Source organism: Mauremys reevesii, linkage group 3, assembly GCF_016161935.1.
Source record: "Mauremys reevesii isolate NIE-2019 linkage group 3, ASM1616193v1, whole genome shotgun sequence".
Classification (NCBI taxonomy): domain Eukaryota; kingdom Metazoa; phylum Chordata; order Testudines; family Geoemydidae; genus Mauremys; species Mauremys reevesii.
In genome coordinates, this window is record NC_052625.1 from 54,184,435 (window position 1) to 54,202,305 (window position 17,871).

Consider the following 17,871-nt stretch of genomic DNA (forward strand, 5'->3'; position numbering starts at 1 on the left):
TAAATCCCGGCCCCAGCCCAGCCGCCGAAGCTGCGGGTGGGATTTAAAGGGCTTGGAGCTCCCTGCCGCTGCGGGGAGCCCAGAGCCCTTTTAATCCCAGCCGCGGAAGCCGGTGCAGTCCGCCACAGTGTACTGGCTCTTGCCGGTATGCTGAACTGGACCGGACCAGCTTACTTTCACCTCTGGCTATTCCACCACCTTTGAAAACCTCCCAGAGATGCCATCTGGGCCTGGCACCTTGTTGTTTCTTGTCTGAGTGATGCCAGACTTCCTCAGAAGATGGCGGGGGGTAGCAAGCGGTTCTATTACTGGATGCTGAGGAATGGACTCAATGGTGGCAGCTGAGACTTCAGATTCATGGTTCAATAGAGTCTCAAAATGTTCCTTCCAACATTGCTTGAAGGCCATTGTCCTTAAGAAAGATGGAGTTGTCCTGGGCTCACAGAGGGATTGTGCCATTTGAACGTAGATGGCTTTGTTGCTTGAAAAAAGCTTCTCATGTCATGCTGATCAGCAAAACTCTGGATCTCCATGGCCTATGCTTGTCACCACTGATTCTTGATGTCACGCAGCTTCCTTTGAACACAGCTTTAAGCCAATGATAAGTCTCTGGTATTTGCTGATTAGAGGATTCATTTTGCCAAGTGCAAAATGCACTTCTCTTCTAGTGAATAAGTGCTATGATTTCCTTATTGTTGTCACCAAACCAATCCGTATGGCAGTGAGTGGACTATCCAATTGATTCAGCACATGCCTTATGAATGATGGTCTTGAATTCCTTCCAATGTGTTTAGATGTTGTTGATATTGTCAGGAAAGTCAGAGAGCCTCTCGATGACGTGTTGCTGAAGAGTCTCGCAAATAGCTTATTTCTGAAGTTCCTTAATGTTAAATCTCTTTCACATTCCTTTTGGTTGTTTATGGTGTTGTGGTGCAAGCTGTATGTTCATGATTGATCTGACTAAGCGAAGAACGTAAGACCACTTGGAAACACCCACATGCCAAACACTGGCATCTTTTTCACTGTCATTGTCAGAACCCGTGATCGTACTGTTGTCGATATTACATGAGCCATGAGAGGTATGGATGACTGGTTAGGACCAGAGCAATGGCTACTGCTATGGCATGTCTTAGAAATGTTCCAGTTGCTGAGATCTGTAAGGCTGGTACAGGGAGCTCTATACATACATTTACAAAACACTGTTCCCTAGATCTACTGTGTAGATCAGACACTTAGTTTGGTAGGGCACTACTTCATTTTCTATTCAGTTAGAACTCCAAGTCCCATGATCCATTCATGAGGTATTGATTGCCAAAGTCTCCTGTGAGTGGGAATATTCAGAGGACTCTCCAAGAAGGAATTAAGTTTAGTAACCTGTAACTCGAGTTTTTTGAGATAGACTCTGCATATTCACATTCCCTGCCCACCTTCCTATCTTCTTTGGAGTCCTAATAAAACTTGGCTCTGGGGAAGTGGTGGAAGGAGTTGAGCTGGCAGAGGGTGTCATGCTCCCTTTTATAGCTTCACCCTCAGAATATCCAGGAACAGAGGAGAGGGGTAGGAAGAACACATGATCACTCCAAGAGACACTGCTACAAGAAGGTTTAATTGCCTAAGTTGCATCAGCTAGGACAGGGGTAGGCAACCTATGGCACAGGTGCCGAAGGCGGCACACGAGCTGATTTTCAGTGGCACTCACACTGCCCAGGTCCTGACCACCAGTCCAGGGGGCTCTGCATTTTAATTTAATTTTAAATGAAGCTTCTTAAACATTTTAAAAACCTTATTTACTTTACATACAACACTAGTTTAGTTATATATTATAGACTTATAGAAAGAGACCTTCTAAAAAGGTTAAAATGTATTACTGGCACATGGAACCTTTAATTAGAGTGAATAAATGAAAACTCGGCACACCACTTCCGAAAGGTTGCCGACCCCTCAGCTAGGACAATCCCCTGAGTGGGGATATCCAAAGTCCATCTCAAAGAATTCTGGTTACAGGTACATAATTTAAATTTTCTATTAACTTTGCATGCCAGTATATGAAGCATGATTTTATTACTTTATTTTATTATTATTACTAATACTAATATAATAAGCATTAATTAATATTAATAAGCATCGTTTTACTAATTTATTATTTCCTGTGCATTTAACAATGTTATGTGAACCAAAATATAAACAAAAATGAATACTATGACTTAAAAAATATGAAGATTTTACTTTTTCATATTTATTTAAAATCATGTTGCCTTCCAGAACTTAACAAACACAGTTGCCCAGGTATGTGTTGAAATCCACAAAAGTGCATCTACAACAACTGAGAAATATTTGAAGGAAACTAAAAGGCACTACTACATCACTCCTAATAGCTATTTGCAATTCATAGACACCTTTTCAAGCATATTACAGAGCACAAAAAAGAAAAGTCTGTTTAACAGGTGAGAAATTAATAACATTTTCCCATTGTGCTCTGCTGCAATGTACAGCCACATAAAATATCCTACTTCAAAGGAGCAAAATATCAAAACCAAACACAATGGGTCAAATTTTCAAAATTGGACATCTAAAATATCCTTGTAAAATCTATGAGCGTGTATGCACTAATATTGTGTAATAGAATACAGATGTGTAAGAGTGATTGCATGCACAATTACCCATTTAACATGCATAATTTTATATGTAAAGTTACCTGATATTATTTCTAGGACTGTTGATTAATCGCAGTTAACTCATGCGATTAACTCAAAAAAATGAATCGCAATTAATTGCAGTTTTAATCACACGGTTAAACAATAGAATACCAATTGAAATTTATTAAATATTTTGGCTATTTTTCTACATTTTCATATATATTATATTCTGTGTTGTAATTGAAATCAAAGTGTATATTATTTATGATTACAAATATTTGCACTGTAAAAATGATAAAAGCAATAGTATTTTTCAATTCACCTCATACAAGTAGTATAGTGCAATCTCTTTGTCGTAAAAGTGCAACTTACAAATGTAGATTTTTTTTTGTTACATAACTGCACTCAAAACAATGTAAAACTTCAGAGACTACAAGTCCACTCAGTGCTACTTCTTGTGCAGCCAAATGCTCAGACAAACAAGTTTGTTTATATCTAAAGGAGATAATGCTGCCCACTTCTTATTTACAATGTCACCAGAAAGTGAGAACAGACGTTCACATGGCACATTTGTAGCCGGCATTTCAAGGTATTTTTGTGCCAAATATGCTAAACATTCGTATGTCCCTTCATGCTTTGGCCGCCATTCCAGAGGACATGCTTCCATGCTGATGACGCTCATTAAAAAAATAATGTGTTAATTACATTTGTGACTGAACTCCTTGGGGGAGAACTGTATGTCTCCTGCGCTCTGTTTTACCCACATTCTGCCATACATTTCATATTAAAGCAGTCTTGGATAATAACTCAGCATGTTGTTCATTTTAAGAACACTTTCACTGCAGATCTGACAAAACGCAAAGGAAGTACCAATGTGAAATTTCTAAAGATAGCTACAGCATTAGACCCATGATTTAAGAATCTGAAGTGCCTTCCAAAATCTGAGAGGGACGAGGTGTGGAGCATGCTTTCAGAAGTCTTAAAAGAGCAACACTCCGATGCAGAAACTACAGAACCTGAACCACAAAAAAAAAAAAAAATTAACCTTCTTCTGGTGACATCTGACTCAGATGATGAAAATGAACATGCGTTGGTCTGCACTGCTTTGGATTGTTATCAAGCAGAACCCATCATCAGCATGGACGTATGTCCTCTGGAATGGTGGCTGAAGCACGAAGGGACATATGAATCTTTAGCGCATCTGGGACGTAAATATCTTGTGACGCCAGCTACAACAGTGCCATGCAAACGCCTGTTCTCACTTTCAGGTGATATTGTAAACAAGAAGCAGGCAGCATTATCTCCTGCAAATGTAAACAAACTTGTTTGTCTACGCGATTGGCTGAACAAGAACTAGGACTGAGTGGACTTGTTAGTTCTGAAGTTTTATATTGTTTTATTTTTAATGCAATGATTTTTGTTCATAACTCTACATTTGTAAGTTCAACTTTCAAGATAAAGAGATTGCAGTACAGTACAGTCGAACCCATTTATCTCAACCTCGGTTAACTTGCCAATCGTATTAAGTCGACGTTTTAGAAGTGGAACCGCCAAACTCCCTCTTTGTCTTATCGGTTTCTCATCGGTTATGTCGATTCTTTAATCTCGCCAAACCCTAATATCTCGAGCACAGAAGAGCGCCGAATTTGCCACTTACCGGTAAACTACTAACTCCGGCGGCGGCCCTGCCCAGCTCCTGCCGCATCCCTCCCTGGCCGCGCGACTCCTGCCCTGGCCCCGTGTCCCCAGCCGCGCGACTCCTGCCCTGGCCCCGCATCCCCGGCCACCCGGCTCCCGCCCCGCGTCCCCGGCCGCCCGGCTCCCCGCGGCTCCGACCCCGGCTCCCCAGCCCCAGCCGCCCAGCTCCCGCATCCCCAGCCGCCCGCTCACCGGCCGCCCAGCCCTGCGTCCCCCGCCGCCGGCCCCCCGGGCCTGGCTCCCCGCGTCCCCGACCCCCCGGCTCCCCAGCCCCAGCCGCCCAGCTCCCCGCGTCCCCAGCCGCCTGCTCACCGGCCGCTCAGCCCTGCGTCCCCAGCCGCCCGGCCCCCGGCCCGGCTCCCCTCGTCCCGACCCCCCGTGGCCCCAGCCGCCCGCTCCCCGCGTCCCCAGCTGCCCGGCTCCCGTGTCCCGCCGCGCCCGCCCGTCCGCCCGGCCCGCCGCGGTCCCGCCGCCGCCCGCCCGCCCGGCCCGCTTCCCGGTCCCCACCGCCCCGCTTCCCGGTCCCGCCCGCCCGCCCAGCCCTGCATACCCGATCCCGCTACGCCAGCCGCCCGCCAGCCCCGCCCCGCATACCCCGTCCCGCTTTGCCTGCCGCCCGCCTGCCCGCCCGCTTCCCCGGCCGCCCGCTCCCCGGCTCCCCAGCCCCGCGTCCCCAGCCCGCGGTTCCCTGCATACCCGCCCGCCCAGCCCGCTTCCCTGGTCCCCGCTTCGCCGCCTGCTCACCCGGCCCCGCTTACCCGGTCCCCGCTTCGCCTGCCGCCCGCCCGCCCGGCCCCGCTTACCCGGTCCCCGCTTCGCCTGTTTATCTCGATCATCGGTTATCTCGATGCTTTTTGGCAAACCCCTAGGCCAGCGACATAACAGGGTTCAACTGTACTTGTATGAGGTGAATTGAAAAATACTATTCTGTTTTTTACAGTGCAAATATTTGTAATAAAAAATAAATATAAAGTGAGCACTGTACACTTTGTATTATGTGTTGTAATTGAAATCAGTATATTTGAAAATGTAGAAAACATTCAAAAATATTTATATAAAAGGTATTTTATTGTTTAACAGTGTAAATAATCGCACAATTTATCATGATTAATTTTTTTAATTGCTTGAAAGCCCTAATTATTTCTAAAGATCCCAAAGTCAATATATAATAACTTATATTTTACTTAATCTTCACACTGTCCATATACTAGAGGATGTTTCAAAATATTACAAACCACCCAAAATATATTTGTTACACTAGAGGCACCCGAGCAAGTGGAAATAGTTGTAAATTATATTTTCCTGGACAAGCTAATCTCTCCCTGGGGCAACAAAATTACCCCCACAATCCTGTTTCTATCCTGCAACACCGTCTTTACAGTTGGGACCCCATAATAACCCTGCCAGGTATGATTCCTCAGTGGATGTGGTAAATCAGCTCATCTCTGGATTCCCTTCCCAGACCATCTCTCCAACCCATACTGCAAATATTTGGGCTGTGTTGGCCTTTTGTGGGCCTTCATTGGAGGGGAGGTTGTAGCAGATTTCCACTGCTACTGCCTACCCCTCCACTCCTTCAGTTAGATTTTCCCAGAGCAGAAGTTAGCATAGACCATTGAATGAAACTGGGCTGTTATCTTTAATGACAAATAAAATAAAATTACACAACTAGATAATGCACATTGCAACTTAATTTTTATTTGTAGGGCTTGTTTTTACAATGGTCTGACCAAGCTTCTGGAAGCAACATCACTGGTTGCAGAAATGCAAGAAGAGTTGCTTACCCTTGGCCCTCAGATAGAGCAAAAATCAAAGGTATGTTTTAATTACAAATTACTTTCTGTAGTGGGCTTTAAAAATCTTCTGTAACCTCCCATTCCACCTCCTCCTCTCCACAAAATTCAGGACCTAAAACCTACTTGTTATAGCACCCTTGCCAGTGAGTTACATTATACCCTTTCTCCTTCAACACTTCCATGGCTGACAGGAGATTCAGACACAGTAAAGACAATTCAGTTTTCTGATTGGCTCATGAGAAAAAGAAAATGTTTCAATCTTCTCACTATTCCGTCATCTCACCAAGTGTGTATGAAATTCTGCAATCAAAATGTTTTGCAAAGGAAAACTTTTTTTTTTCCTGTTAGGAGATAGAAGAACTCGTGGAAAAACTTCATAGAGACTCACAAGTAGTGGAGCAGGTTCGAACTCTTGTTAAACAGGATGAAGAAATCATGGCTGAGGAAACAAAAGTTGTGGAAGAATACGCTCGGGTACTGAGTCTCTTGTGGTCTCTCACAGGTTTGGTTTCTGTGGGCCTAGTTTTACAAAGCATTAAGAACAGTCTGGGCATTAACAACCTTGCATGATCCAGTTCTATTTATGGTAAAAATAAGTAGTTCCAAAAAGTGCAGAAATTTTCATATGCCTTCAGCATAGATACTGTTTTTTTAGGAATCTTCACCATATTATAAAATGTAAAGTAATAAAAACTGAAAGATATCTGTTTTAGTTCTTTCAAGCATGATTCTGATTAGAAAAGTAACTATGCATGAACAGCATCTTAGTACTTCACATATCATCTTTTTGTGTGTCTTACTCGCAAAACAAACATTTTCATCTTAGTACTTCACATATCATCTTTTTGTGTGTCTTACTCGCAAAACAAACATTTTCCTACTGGTTGTTACAGAAATCTGGTTTTGTTCAAGTACATATTGTCAAAAGAAAATGCCAACTCTAACTTTTTTCTGTGGGCTGTGGGGTTTTGTTTGTTTGGGTTTTTTTTTTTTTTTACAATGTAGCAAGCAACTGAAGAGCTAAATGCTGTATTGCCAGCTTTAGAAAAGGCCCTCGCTGCTCTAGATGCATTGGACAAAGCTCACATTGCAGAACTCAGGTAGGTTGGTTTTGTTTTAAAACTTTGCTATTAGTTGGAACAGTGACAATCTTCAGTTCTGGAATAATAATGCTGGCAAATTACATAACAGAGCAAAGGTTTCCACAGGAGTTCCTTCCATTCAGAACATCCATAACTAAAGAAAATGATTTTGAAAGTGCAAACAATGCACTCTTGCCTACATTTCAAGCTCACTCACTCTTACTCTTACTTCTTTATGCTTTCATGTGTCAAATTCGTTCCTATTGGTTAGTTTATTCTCTTTCTAAATCAAGACACACCCACCACCCCTATATTGGGTCAAAAGGGGCTTGTCAGAAATTTTCATTTTCTACACTTTTATACACAGACCTTTTTCAGGGAAGAGGGGTGAAGGATGGTGTCATCAGATCTAAGTTGTTTTCCTCTGTTAATATAGGGGTTTTTTTTCTTCTCCGTTCTATTAAAATAACAATATAGTACTTTGTAGTATAGTTATATACTAATTAGTAAGAACACAGAAATTAATATTAATTTAGAAACTAAAATAATAGTTCAGACTATTGAACCATCTAATCCAGTAGCCTGTCTTTGAGGTGGGCCAATACTGGATGATTTAAATGAAAATATACAGCACTGTATTTTGTATAAGCAACAAAGAATCCTGTGGCACCTTATAGACTAACAGACGTTTTGCAGCATGAGCTTTCGTGGGTGAATACCCACTTCTTCGGATGCAAGTGGGTATTCTTCGGACTTGCATCTGAAGAAGTGGGTATTCACCCACGAAAGCTCATGCTGCAAAACGTCTGTTAGTCTATAAGGTGCCACAGGATTCTTTGTTGCTTTTACAGATCCAGACTAACACGGCTACCCCTCTGATACTTGTATTTTGTATGAAACTGCTGATTGTTATCAATTTCTCAAATGTTTCTTTGTTTTTTTACAGAGTATACACTCATCCTCCTCCTCTTGTACTAACTGTTATGAATGCAGTTTGTATTCTTCTGCAAAAGAAACCTAGTTGGGCAACAGCAAAGCTCCTCCTTGCAGATGCAGGATTCCTCAAAAAATTGGTTACCCTGGATAAAGATAATCTACCAGAAAAGGTAAAGGGATGGTATAGTGCTCAATAATTCATCTTCATTTCTTCTAGGATTCTTCAAAGGATGTTGATTTTGTCTTAATAAAGACTGAATTTTGTATAATAACTTTGGGCCAGATTCAGTCCCATGTTGCAGCCCCTTTATGCCACTATGGCAGGATGAAGGGGCTACAAAGGGGACAGAGGCAGAAACAACTGCTGCAGAATCCTACTGTCATGGATAGGCTCTCTCTTCCCAGCATAGACCTGGGATAATACCTTTATGCTGGACTCCCTGGCAGCTCCAGAAGTATGGGCCATGTCAGGGGCAGGGTGGGAGAGTGAGGAAAGAGAAAGTCATGAGCACACTGTGCTGTGTGCCACTGTAATTGTCCATAGAGGGCTATTACAAACTGGCACAATTTAGATTAGCTCATGGGCTGCTCTGAGTTGAGATGAGGACTGGGGACAGAACAGAGGAGGTGCAGATGTGGTTTAAAGCTTCCTTTCTCCCCAACTCAACTGGTTTAGTGCTCGATGAAGAACTGGAGGAACACAGAACCTTCCCCTTTCTATCAATATGTAGAAAAGAATGGATGAGAGTAATGCTTTTAGAAAAAATTAAACCAGTAGTTTCTTCTTTGAGTGCTTGTTGGTATATATATTTCAGTTTTGGTGCACATGCTCCCCATGTGCTTTTTTGGCCAGCAGCATCTGTTTGGGGCTGCACTGCCCCCTGAGTGTCCTTGTGGTCTCATATTGAGGGCATCAAAGGTGGAGGTGGTCCACCTGCAACTCATTTCCTTCTCACTGCCTTTGGCTGTAAAACAGAGCTTCCTAGTATCCATGACACATCTCTTTTTAGCTTATTATACTAATTCTTTTGAACATAATTAGTGTTAATTTAGGAAAAGATAGGCTTAGTTACCTGTTGGCAATTTTTTTAATAAGTTTTTGTTGTTCAGGAAGTTTTTTAATCTCACTTCCCTCACCAGAATTTTCTTCTTAATATCAAGGTTTAGGGGCATTGTAATGGTTTGGGGGACCTGCCTACATACAACTTCTGAATTCTGTTTGATATTTTGAACTCAGTATACATCTGTACTGAATAATAACCTCCATTTTGTTTTCTAAGCACCATTGCAATTGTAAAAATTGTTCTGTGCCTTCACCTTGTGTGAGGCAAACCCACAACCAGACAACCGAGATTCACCTCTCCAACAGAGCCAGCAGTGACTCAGCACTCAGGCATGCTGTAGCAGCCTATCCCTGAGCAGGGCCTGAGTCAAATAACCCCAAGGCACAAGTATTTTACTGATGGCACCAGATATCAGGTTAGTCTGTGCTATAGCACTACCCGGCCAGGAATCCTCACACTGTCTCACTGTGTTGTAGACTCCCTCTGCTTCCAGCCTGCCTTTGGTACAATTCCTGCCCCTGATGCAATTCCTGCCACAGCCTTACCTGAGCCTTGTTCCAGCTTGCTTCAGCCTTGCCCGTGCCCTAGTCCAACTGTGCTCCAGCCCTGTTACTGACCCACTCCAGCCCTGCATCCATCTCCTGACCCCTCAGATCCTCAGACTGACTCCCACCCAGCTTCAATCTTTGGCCTGAATTGGGACTCCAACTATAAACCTGATTTGGTTTGTCTTTGGACTCTGACCTCAGTTCTGACCCACAGCCTCTCCCCAACTCAGCCCAGACCCAACTCTATGGCTGTCTTTGACCCTGGTACCTGTTCTTGACCACCTCTCTAACTACCAGGTCTGCCCGCCTCAAACCAGAGCCTGACTGTTTGCACAGACTCTGTACCAGGCACTGGTGAGGACTCAGCTGGAATATTGTGTCTGCACTTTCAGAAATATATGGACAAATTGGAGAGGGTCCAAAAGAGAGTAACAAAAATGATAAACGTTTTAGTAAATGTGACCTGTGAGGAAAGGTTAAAAAAACTGGGTATGTTTTGTCCTGAGAAAAGAAGACTGAGGGACAACCAGATAACTGTCTTCAAATATGCTAAGGGCTCATATAAAGAGAATGGTCCTATTAGGATCCAGGAAGTTGGCAGGCAGAAGCCCACTGCTAAAGGACCTCCCCCCAGTCTAAGGGGGGGATCCACAGGACCTGGAAGCCAAGTGATTCCGAGGGGACAACTAATGAAATAACAGGGACAGGAGTGCGGTCAAAGGGTCAAACGAAGGGAACCTGATGGGGGCACCGAGCAGAGAACCCTGGGGAAAAAAAAACCTAACAGGACAAATATACCATTGTCTATAGATTTAAGATGAAGTCCAATTTTTCCATCCTGATCTTTACACACAATTATTTCATGGATGCCTTGTTTAATCTCTGCTCTGCAAATTCCAACATCATTTCCAGTTACTGGAGCTACCATATAATTCACAGTGGAGGGTCTCGTTACCGGCTGCCCCTGAGATTGTGTACCTGCAACCATTGGCAAGTTTTTATGTACCCCTTCTTCATTAAGACTCAGACCCATGTATTCAAAAAGTTCTGGGTATAGTCTGGGATAAAGACTTCCATCTTGAGGGATGGGAGCAGAAGCTTCAGACAAAATTGCTGGATTGGCAGGGTTTGAATAAAAGGCAGTCTGAGCCTGAATTACCTTGTCCACTTTCAGATCTTCCAGAGAAGGATAAAGAGACATTTTTTGTGCAATTTTCACAGCTGAGGCGGAGGCGGTGGCGGTGACGGAAGCTGCTGTTCCTAGGCCGCTATCAACGGTGGCTCTAGCTCTTGGCAACGCGGCTCTGCTAAGGGAGTGGCTTTGTTGTTGTTCTCCATGTTCACTGTTTGTTGTTCTCCCTGTTCACTGAAGATAGAATAAGAAATAATCGACTTAACTTTCAGAAAGGGAGATTTCAGTTAGATATAAGGAAAAACTTTCTAACTGTAAGGATAGTTAAGTAATGGAATAGACTACCAAGGGATATCGTGAAATCCCTGTCATTGGATGTTTTTAAGAACAGGTTAGACAGACACCTGTCAGTGATGTCTAGGACTACAGGGTCCTGCTTCGGCACAGTGGAATGGAGTATGTGACGTCTCAAGGTCCCTTCCAGCCCTATATTTCTATGATACTATATAGATCTAACTGAAGACAGTAACATTTCTATGGATTTACATCAGTGAAAATGAGATCATAATCCTGCCCAAAGTATTTATAGTGGTTTTTTCTCATCTTCACCTAACTAAAAAATATCCAAAAAGACTTTCCATTGTCTTCTCCTTAAGCAACAAAGAATGCTGTAATAATTCTTCAAATCTGTGGGAACTCTAAGTCATTGTTCTAATATTTAACCTGTTCATTTTTTTAGGTGTTTCTGCAATTGAAAAGATATGTAAGATCACCTGACTTTAGCCCATCAAAAGTGGGACTAGTGTCTATTGCCTGTTGCTCCATGTGTCACTGGATTTTAGCTTTAGATCACTACCATGAAGTACAAAAGGTATCTTATTTAATAAAATTATCATTATTTCCAAAAACTCTTTTAATATTCCCAGTAAAATACAAGTCCCTATAAGAATACATTTGGTAGATGATCTTCTGTTCTTAGAATATGATCTTTCATATACAAATGCATTCAACAATAACTGAAATTAGCTATTTTAGTAGGAACCTTCATATGAAACAGTTATTCTACTGGAATACTGATTCAGCCTCTTAATCAAATAGTTACCCATAATAAAGCTCATGGGCCAAATTCTGTTCTTAGTAATATCTGTGCAATCCACCTAAAGGCAGTAATCTCAAAACAGAAATGGTGAAAATTGGTTTGCAAAACCCATGCTACTTATATTCCAAGAACTGAACTAGATGCCTTAGAGAACGTGGAATAAAAACAGAAATTAAAATCTGTGCTGACTCAATTTCACTTCAATGTTATGCAAGCTCATAGAAACCGAGCATGATTAAAAAGCCAAATAAATTGAGTACCAATTTATTCTTTACTCTCTCACATCATATATAAATCTTTCTACATCTGTGACCATCCTTAATGGTCTTTTCATTCTTGTCTTGTTAGGAGTTTCAATAGAGAGATCTATGATTTAATAGCCCAGAAAACCAAGCTTCTGTCTTTTTGAGGTTCTCTCTCTGAATCAGGATTGAGATATATTTGGTGGAGCCATATTGTTCCCGTACTGTGGATAAAGAAAGGTCTAGCCCTTCCTTCCTTCCTTAGGTCCTACCTTCCTATCAGATACTTTTCACAACCAGTAAATTCACTTTTAAATACAAAAATGTCTTTTAAACATCTTTTATAGAAATTCAATTTTAAGCAAGTTCTAAGTAAAGTAGAAATAGGAATTTAACACTGGCTAAAGAAGAGGGGCAAGATTCAGGTCCCAAGTACTTTTAGATCAGACAATGGACTTGTTTTCAGACCAACTATAGACTCATGCACTTTCCCATGCAGATTGCTCATTGGCTGCTTCTGTAAAAGAAGCAATCTACCAGACATCTCAGACATACGTTGCAACTTCAGAGGTGATTTTTATTGTTATTTACATCTAAAGAAATAAACCAAGTCAGAGAGTGCACCTTCTAAAATATAGGGTCCTGACCCCCGGTCCCACCCTGGAATATTACTCTCCATAGCTCCAGCTGCAGAAGACCTGTGAGGTGTGAACTCTGCAAGATTTGGGGAGTGGGACACAAAAATTACCCCTTATGATTCCCCTCAGGCCATTTTTGGGCATATGTTGTGTGTCATCTGAGCCTTGAATTTAGCTGTAAGAGTGTTTTGCACAGTATAGTTATGTTCTTGAATAAAATTCACCTGGCATAAACAGTTGATTCAGTAGACTAGGGTAGTTTAATTCATTACAGCATGTTTAATTTGACTAACCTCAATATATATGCTAACATAACCAATAATATTTAGGTCTGTAAAGCGATTAAAAAATTCAATCACAATTAATTGTGCGATTAATAGCTCTGTTAATAGAAATCCAAAAATATTTATATAAATGGTAGTTTTCCACATTTTCAAATATATTGATTTCAATTACAACACAGAATACAAAGTGTACAGAGCTCACTTATTATTTTTATTATAAATATTTGCACTGTAAAAATAAAAGCAATAGTATTTTTCAATTCACTTAATTCAGTACTGTAGTGCAATCTCTTTATCATGAAAGTTGAACTTACAACTGTAGAGTTATGAACAAAAATCATTGCATTAAAAAATAAAACAATATAAAACTTCAGAACCAACAAGTCCACTCAGTCCTAGTTCTTGTTCAGCCAATCGCTAGATAAACAAGTTTGTTTACATTTGCAGGAGGTAATGCTGCCTGCTTCTTGTTTACAATATCACCTGAAAGTGAGAACAGGCGTTTGCATGGCACTGTTATAGCCGGAGTTGCAAGATATTTACATCCCAGATGTGCTAAAGATTCATATGTCCCTTCGTGCTTCAACCACCATTCCAAAGGACATATGTCCATGCTGATGATGGGTTCTGCTCGATAACAATCCAAAGCAGTGCAGATCATGTGTATCAGATGTCACCAGAAGAAGGTTCATTTTCTTTTTTTTGGTGGTTCAGGTTCTGTAGTTTCTGCATCGGAGTGTTGCTCTTTTAAGACTTCTGAAAGCATGCTCCACACCTCGTCCCTCTCAGATTTTGGAAGGCACTTCAGATTCTTAAATCATGGGTCTACTGCTGTAGCTATCTTTAGAAATCTCACATTGGTACTTCCTTTGCGTTTTGTCAAATCTGCAGTGAAAGTGTTCTTAAAACGAACAACATGCTGGGTCATCATCCAAGACTGCTTTAATATGAAATATATGGCAGAATGTGGGTAAAACAGAGAGCAGGAGACCTACAGTTCTCCCCCCGAGGAGTTCAGTCACAAATTTAATTAACATGTTATTTTTTTAACGAGCGTCATCAGCATGGAAGCATGTCCTCTGGAATAGTGGCCAAAGCATGAAGGGACATACGAATGTTTAGCATATCTGGCACAAAAATACCTTGCAATGCCGACTACAAATGTGCCATGTGAACATCTGTTCTCTCTTTCAGGTGACATTGTAAATAAGAAGTGGGAAGCATTATCTCCTGTAAATGAAAACAAACTTGTTTGTCTGAGTGATTGGCTGCACAAAAAGTCAGGCTGAGTGGACTTGTAGACCCTAAAGTTTTACATTGTTTTGTTTTTGCGTGCAGTTATGTAACAACAAAATCTACATTTGTTAGTTGCACTTTCACGATAAAGAGATTGCGCTACAGTACTTGTATGAGGTGAATTGAAAAATACTATTTATCATTTTTACAGTGCAAATATTTGTAATAAAAATAATACAAAGTGAGCACTGTACACTTTCTATTCTGTTGTAATTTAAATCAATATATTTGAAAATATAGAAAAACATCCAAAATATTTAATAAATTTCAATTGGTATTCTGTTGTTTAACAGTGCGATTAATCACGATTAATTTTTTGAGTTAATCACGTGAGTTAACTGCGATTAATCGACAGACCTAATAATAATTCGATTATAGAAATATATACATGGCGTGAAAAGAGTGTGTACAATATATTTATTGGGATTAAACATTTCAACAGTTATCTCATAAGGACAGCACAATAATTCTATGTGTATATTCAGTGTCTGTGTACCGCATACATATTCAAATACATACACAGAAAATGTAATACAAGCAGTTGGGTCCTGTCTTATTCCTTGAACTGTGTGAGGATCCCCAACCCTATTCTGAAGGCAGTTCCATTTCCATTGCACTTCATGGAAGACTGTCCATCCGGAGATCTGCATGGTTGGAGGAAACAGGCAGTTGGGCAGGCCCAGCTCTAGGGAATGATGTGCATTGTCCATATGCCAGGCCTCTGTTAATTTGGCAGGAGAAGTAATATAGCCTCTAAATAAGGTCTCAGGCCATCTGTAAACAGGGAAATCCCTGACATTGCAGCTCCATTGGGTCCATGTTCCCAAGAAGTTGAGGTGAGACACAAAGCCTGCCTACTGTCTAGTCCACACCTGCAGCAGTTTCAGAGATTCAAACCCTGCCTCCCAATTAAACCATGTGGGAAGCTCTTCATGAGGGAAAGTTTGTGAAATCTTCCTCTCAAGGTCCCTATTTGTGGGGATGTTGAATATGTGTACATGGAGAATGATGATTTTTTATTCCTTTTTCATTCTTTAATAATGTAAGAAACCACCTTTTATTTAACCCTCTCATAAATTGATGTTCAGAAGAGGGAATCTCACCAGGTATTCTGTTTGGTATGTAGCTAGTGGCTAGAGGCAGAGAAACAGATGGAGCAGGAGCTGAAGCAGAGCATCCAGACCCAAATGGAGATTTAAATAGAGTGAATAGGAATGGAGAATAGAGCCAGGACGTAGGGAGGTTTAGGTGAGATGAGAGGTGAAGCCAGTCTGTGTGGGAAGGAAGTTATTTGATAGGCACAGCCTGGGCCAGGATAAAGGTCAGATGGGGAAGTAAGAGAAGTGTATGGGCAGATTAGATTAGGTAATTGGAAGAAAAAGGAGTGGAGTGGGAGAAGCAGTTACTAGGGAATGAAAGTTGGACAAGGCTCTAGGGTTCACATAAAATCAGGGAGCAAGAGTAGAAACTAAGCAGAAGTGTTAGGAGTAGAACAGGAGGACAGGTAGAAGCACCTGAGGAGACAGCCACTGACAGGAACACTTAGAGCTCTTTGCTTTCAGATCCTCACTGTGGTGAAGGGGATATTGGAATTAAAACATATTAGTTAGGATGAATACATTATATTAAAACTAATACATATGTATTGCAACTGCATTATCTTCTGACATTGCTCACAATTCAGAATTTAGCTTTGCATTTGAAATCCTCTTCCCTACATGTATGAAGTGCTTTGTCTTTATTTTCTGCCAGAAAATTACACCTTAGATCTTCAAAAGGAGATAAGTTAACTTTGGTCTGGGAGAACCAATGAATAAAAGATTTCATGTTACAGTCACGTGACCATGGATTATTGTGCAAGAAGACATCTTTAATAGCTGAAATAGAAAAATGGTAAATGCAGCTTAGTAGTTGACATTTGTCAACTAAAATTTGTTTTTGCGTTTAGTAAGAATTGAATATATGCTTGAGAAGTATCTATCAAACTTCTAGAACCCCCAGACTCCTCTCCTACTCTTAATTCATTTCCTAAGTGTCCCTCTGATCTCATTGGTATGTGGTCCCTTAATCTCCTGGATCATTTGAAGTTTCCTCACACACCAAAAAGGTCACACTCAAATTTGGCTTCACTAAAAACTACTCTCTTTGATCTCACCACCATTAAGTTTCCATTCTTTGACCTCATCTAATTTAACATCACTCACCCTCTTGCTCTCTAGTCTTGCCATATAGACCTTCTCCAAACTTCAATCCATCAGTATCCCCGATTTCTCATAAATGGTCAGTCCTGTCTCCTCCCTTTCCAATTTTCAACTCTTTTCAGCTCTAAACTCATCAAGCTCACCATACACAACTGCTGCTTTAAGTTCCCTTTCTCTAATTCCATCTTGGATCTCCTCCATTGTAGCTTCTGACCTCTTCACTTTATTGAAACTACTCTTCTTAAGGTTTCTAGTGACCTGTTCGTACCCAAGTCTTGGAAACAATACTACATCCTCAACCTTGACATCTCTCCTAACCTTGACACTATAGTCACTCCCCTCCTGGTAGACATTCTTCCCTCCCTTGGTTTTTCTGATATTGTCGTCTCTCAGTTCTCCATATGCCACTCATACTATTCCTTCAGCATCTCTTTCAATGGGTCAACCTCATACCCTTTTACACTCCTTATGCACATCCCACCGGGGTCTTTCCTCAGTCCTCTCTTCTTCTTCCTCTGGATTCTCTCCTTGGCTGATTTTGTCCTCTTACATCTTAATCTACCATCTGTTTGCTGATGACTCTGAAATCTGCCTGTACATTCTTCACTGCCTCCCTCCATCCAGACCCATGCCTCTGTAAGTCTGACATCTTCTCCTAGATCTCTTACCATTAGCTCAACCTTAACATGGCCAAAACTGAAATCCTTATTTTACCAAAAGGTCAGTTCCTCTTTCTGGCCTCTTGATATGTTACCCCCATATCTATTCATCCATCCATTGTACTCCCCCTTCTAATCCACATCAGGCTCGATTCTTGTCTTATCTTTAAGGCCTCATCCTAATTATCTTTCCAATGACCTATTTCTACCATGATGCCTTAGTTGCCAACTCTTATGATTTTATACTGAGTCCCCCAAAATTTTGGTGTTTTTCTTGAGGTGCCAACTCCAGGAGTCATTTAATTACCTGAGACTCTCAATTTTAATTTTTAAAGAGTAAGCCTCTAGCCCTCATGGTTGCAGAGAAAAGGTTAAAAATATAAACCCTAAAGACTCATAACAGAGAAAGAAAATAAAGAACTCCAAATCTATTATTTTAAAAATTTCAGGATTTTTAATACAATCAACTGATTTTTGTTGTCCTGATGCATGTTTTGAGTATTTGGAGTTTGCATTCTACACATGTAAATATTTTCATTTATATTGAAAAAATAAGTCAT

The 17,871-nt window shown here is 41.1% G+C and overlaps 1 protein-coding gene across 24 annotated transcripts in view; it reads left to right on the plus strand.

Moving 5' to 3' along the window:
- Window positions 1–17,871, plus strand: part of DNAH14 (dynein axonemal heavy chain 14) — a 459,746-nt gene that overhangs the window by 358,658 nt on the left and 83,217 nt on the right. For all 24 annotated transcript variants that reach the window (XR_005596106.1, XM_039529958.1, XM_039529963.1 and 21 more), the window contains 6 exons: window positions 2,263–2,444; window positions 6,041–6,149; window positions 6,479–6,604; window positions 7,136–7,230; window positions 8,159–8,318; window positions 11,632–11,763. Coding sequence is in view for 23 of the 24 variants with exons in the window: in XM_039529958.1 (XP_039385892.1) it covers window positions 2,263–2,444; window positions 6,041–6,149; window positions 6,479–6,604; window positions 7,136–7,230; window positions 8,159–8,318; window positions 11,632–11,763 (804 nt within the window). In the remaining variant the exon portion in view is untranslated. The remainder of the gene's footprint in view (window positions 1–2,262; window positions 2,445–6,040; window positions 6,150–6,478; window positions 6,605–7,135; window positions 7,231–8,158; window positions 8,319–11,631; window positions 11,764–17,871) is intronic.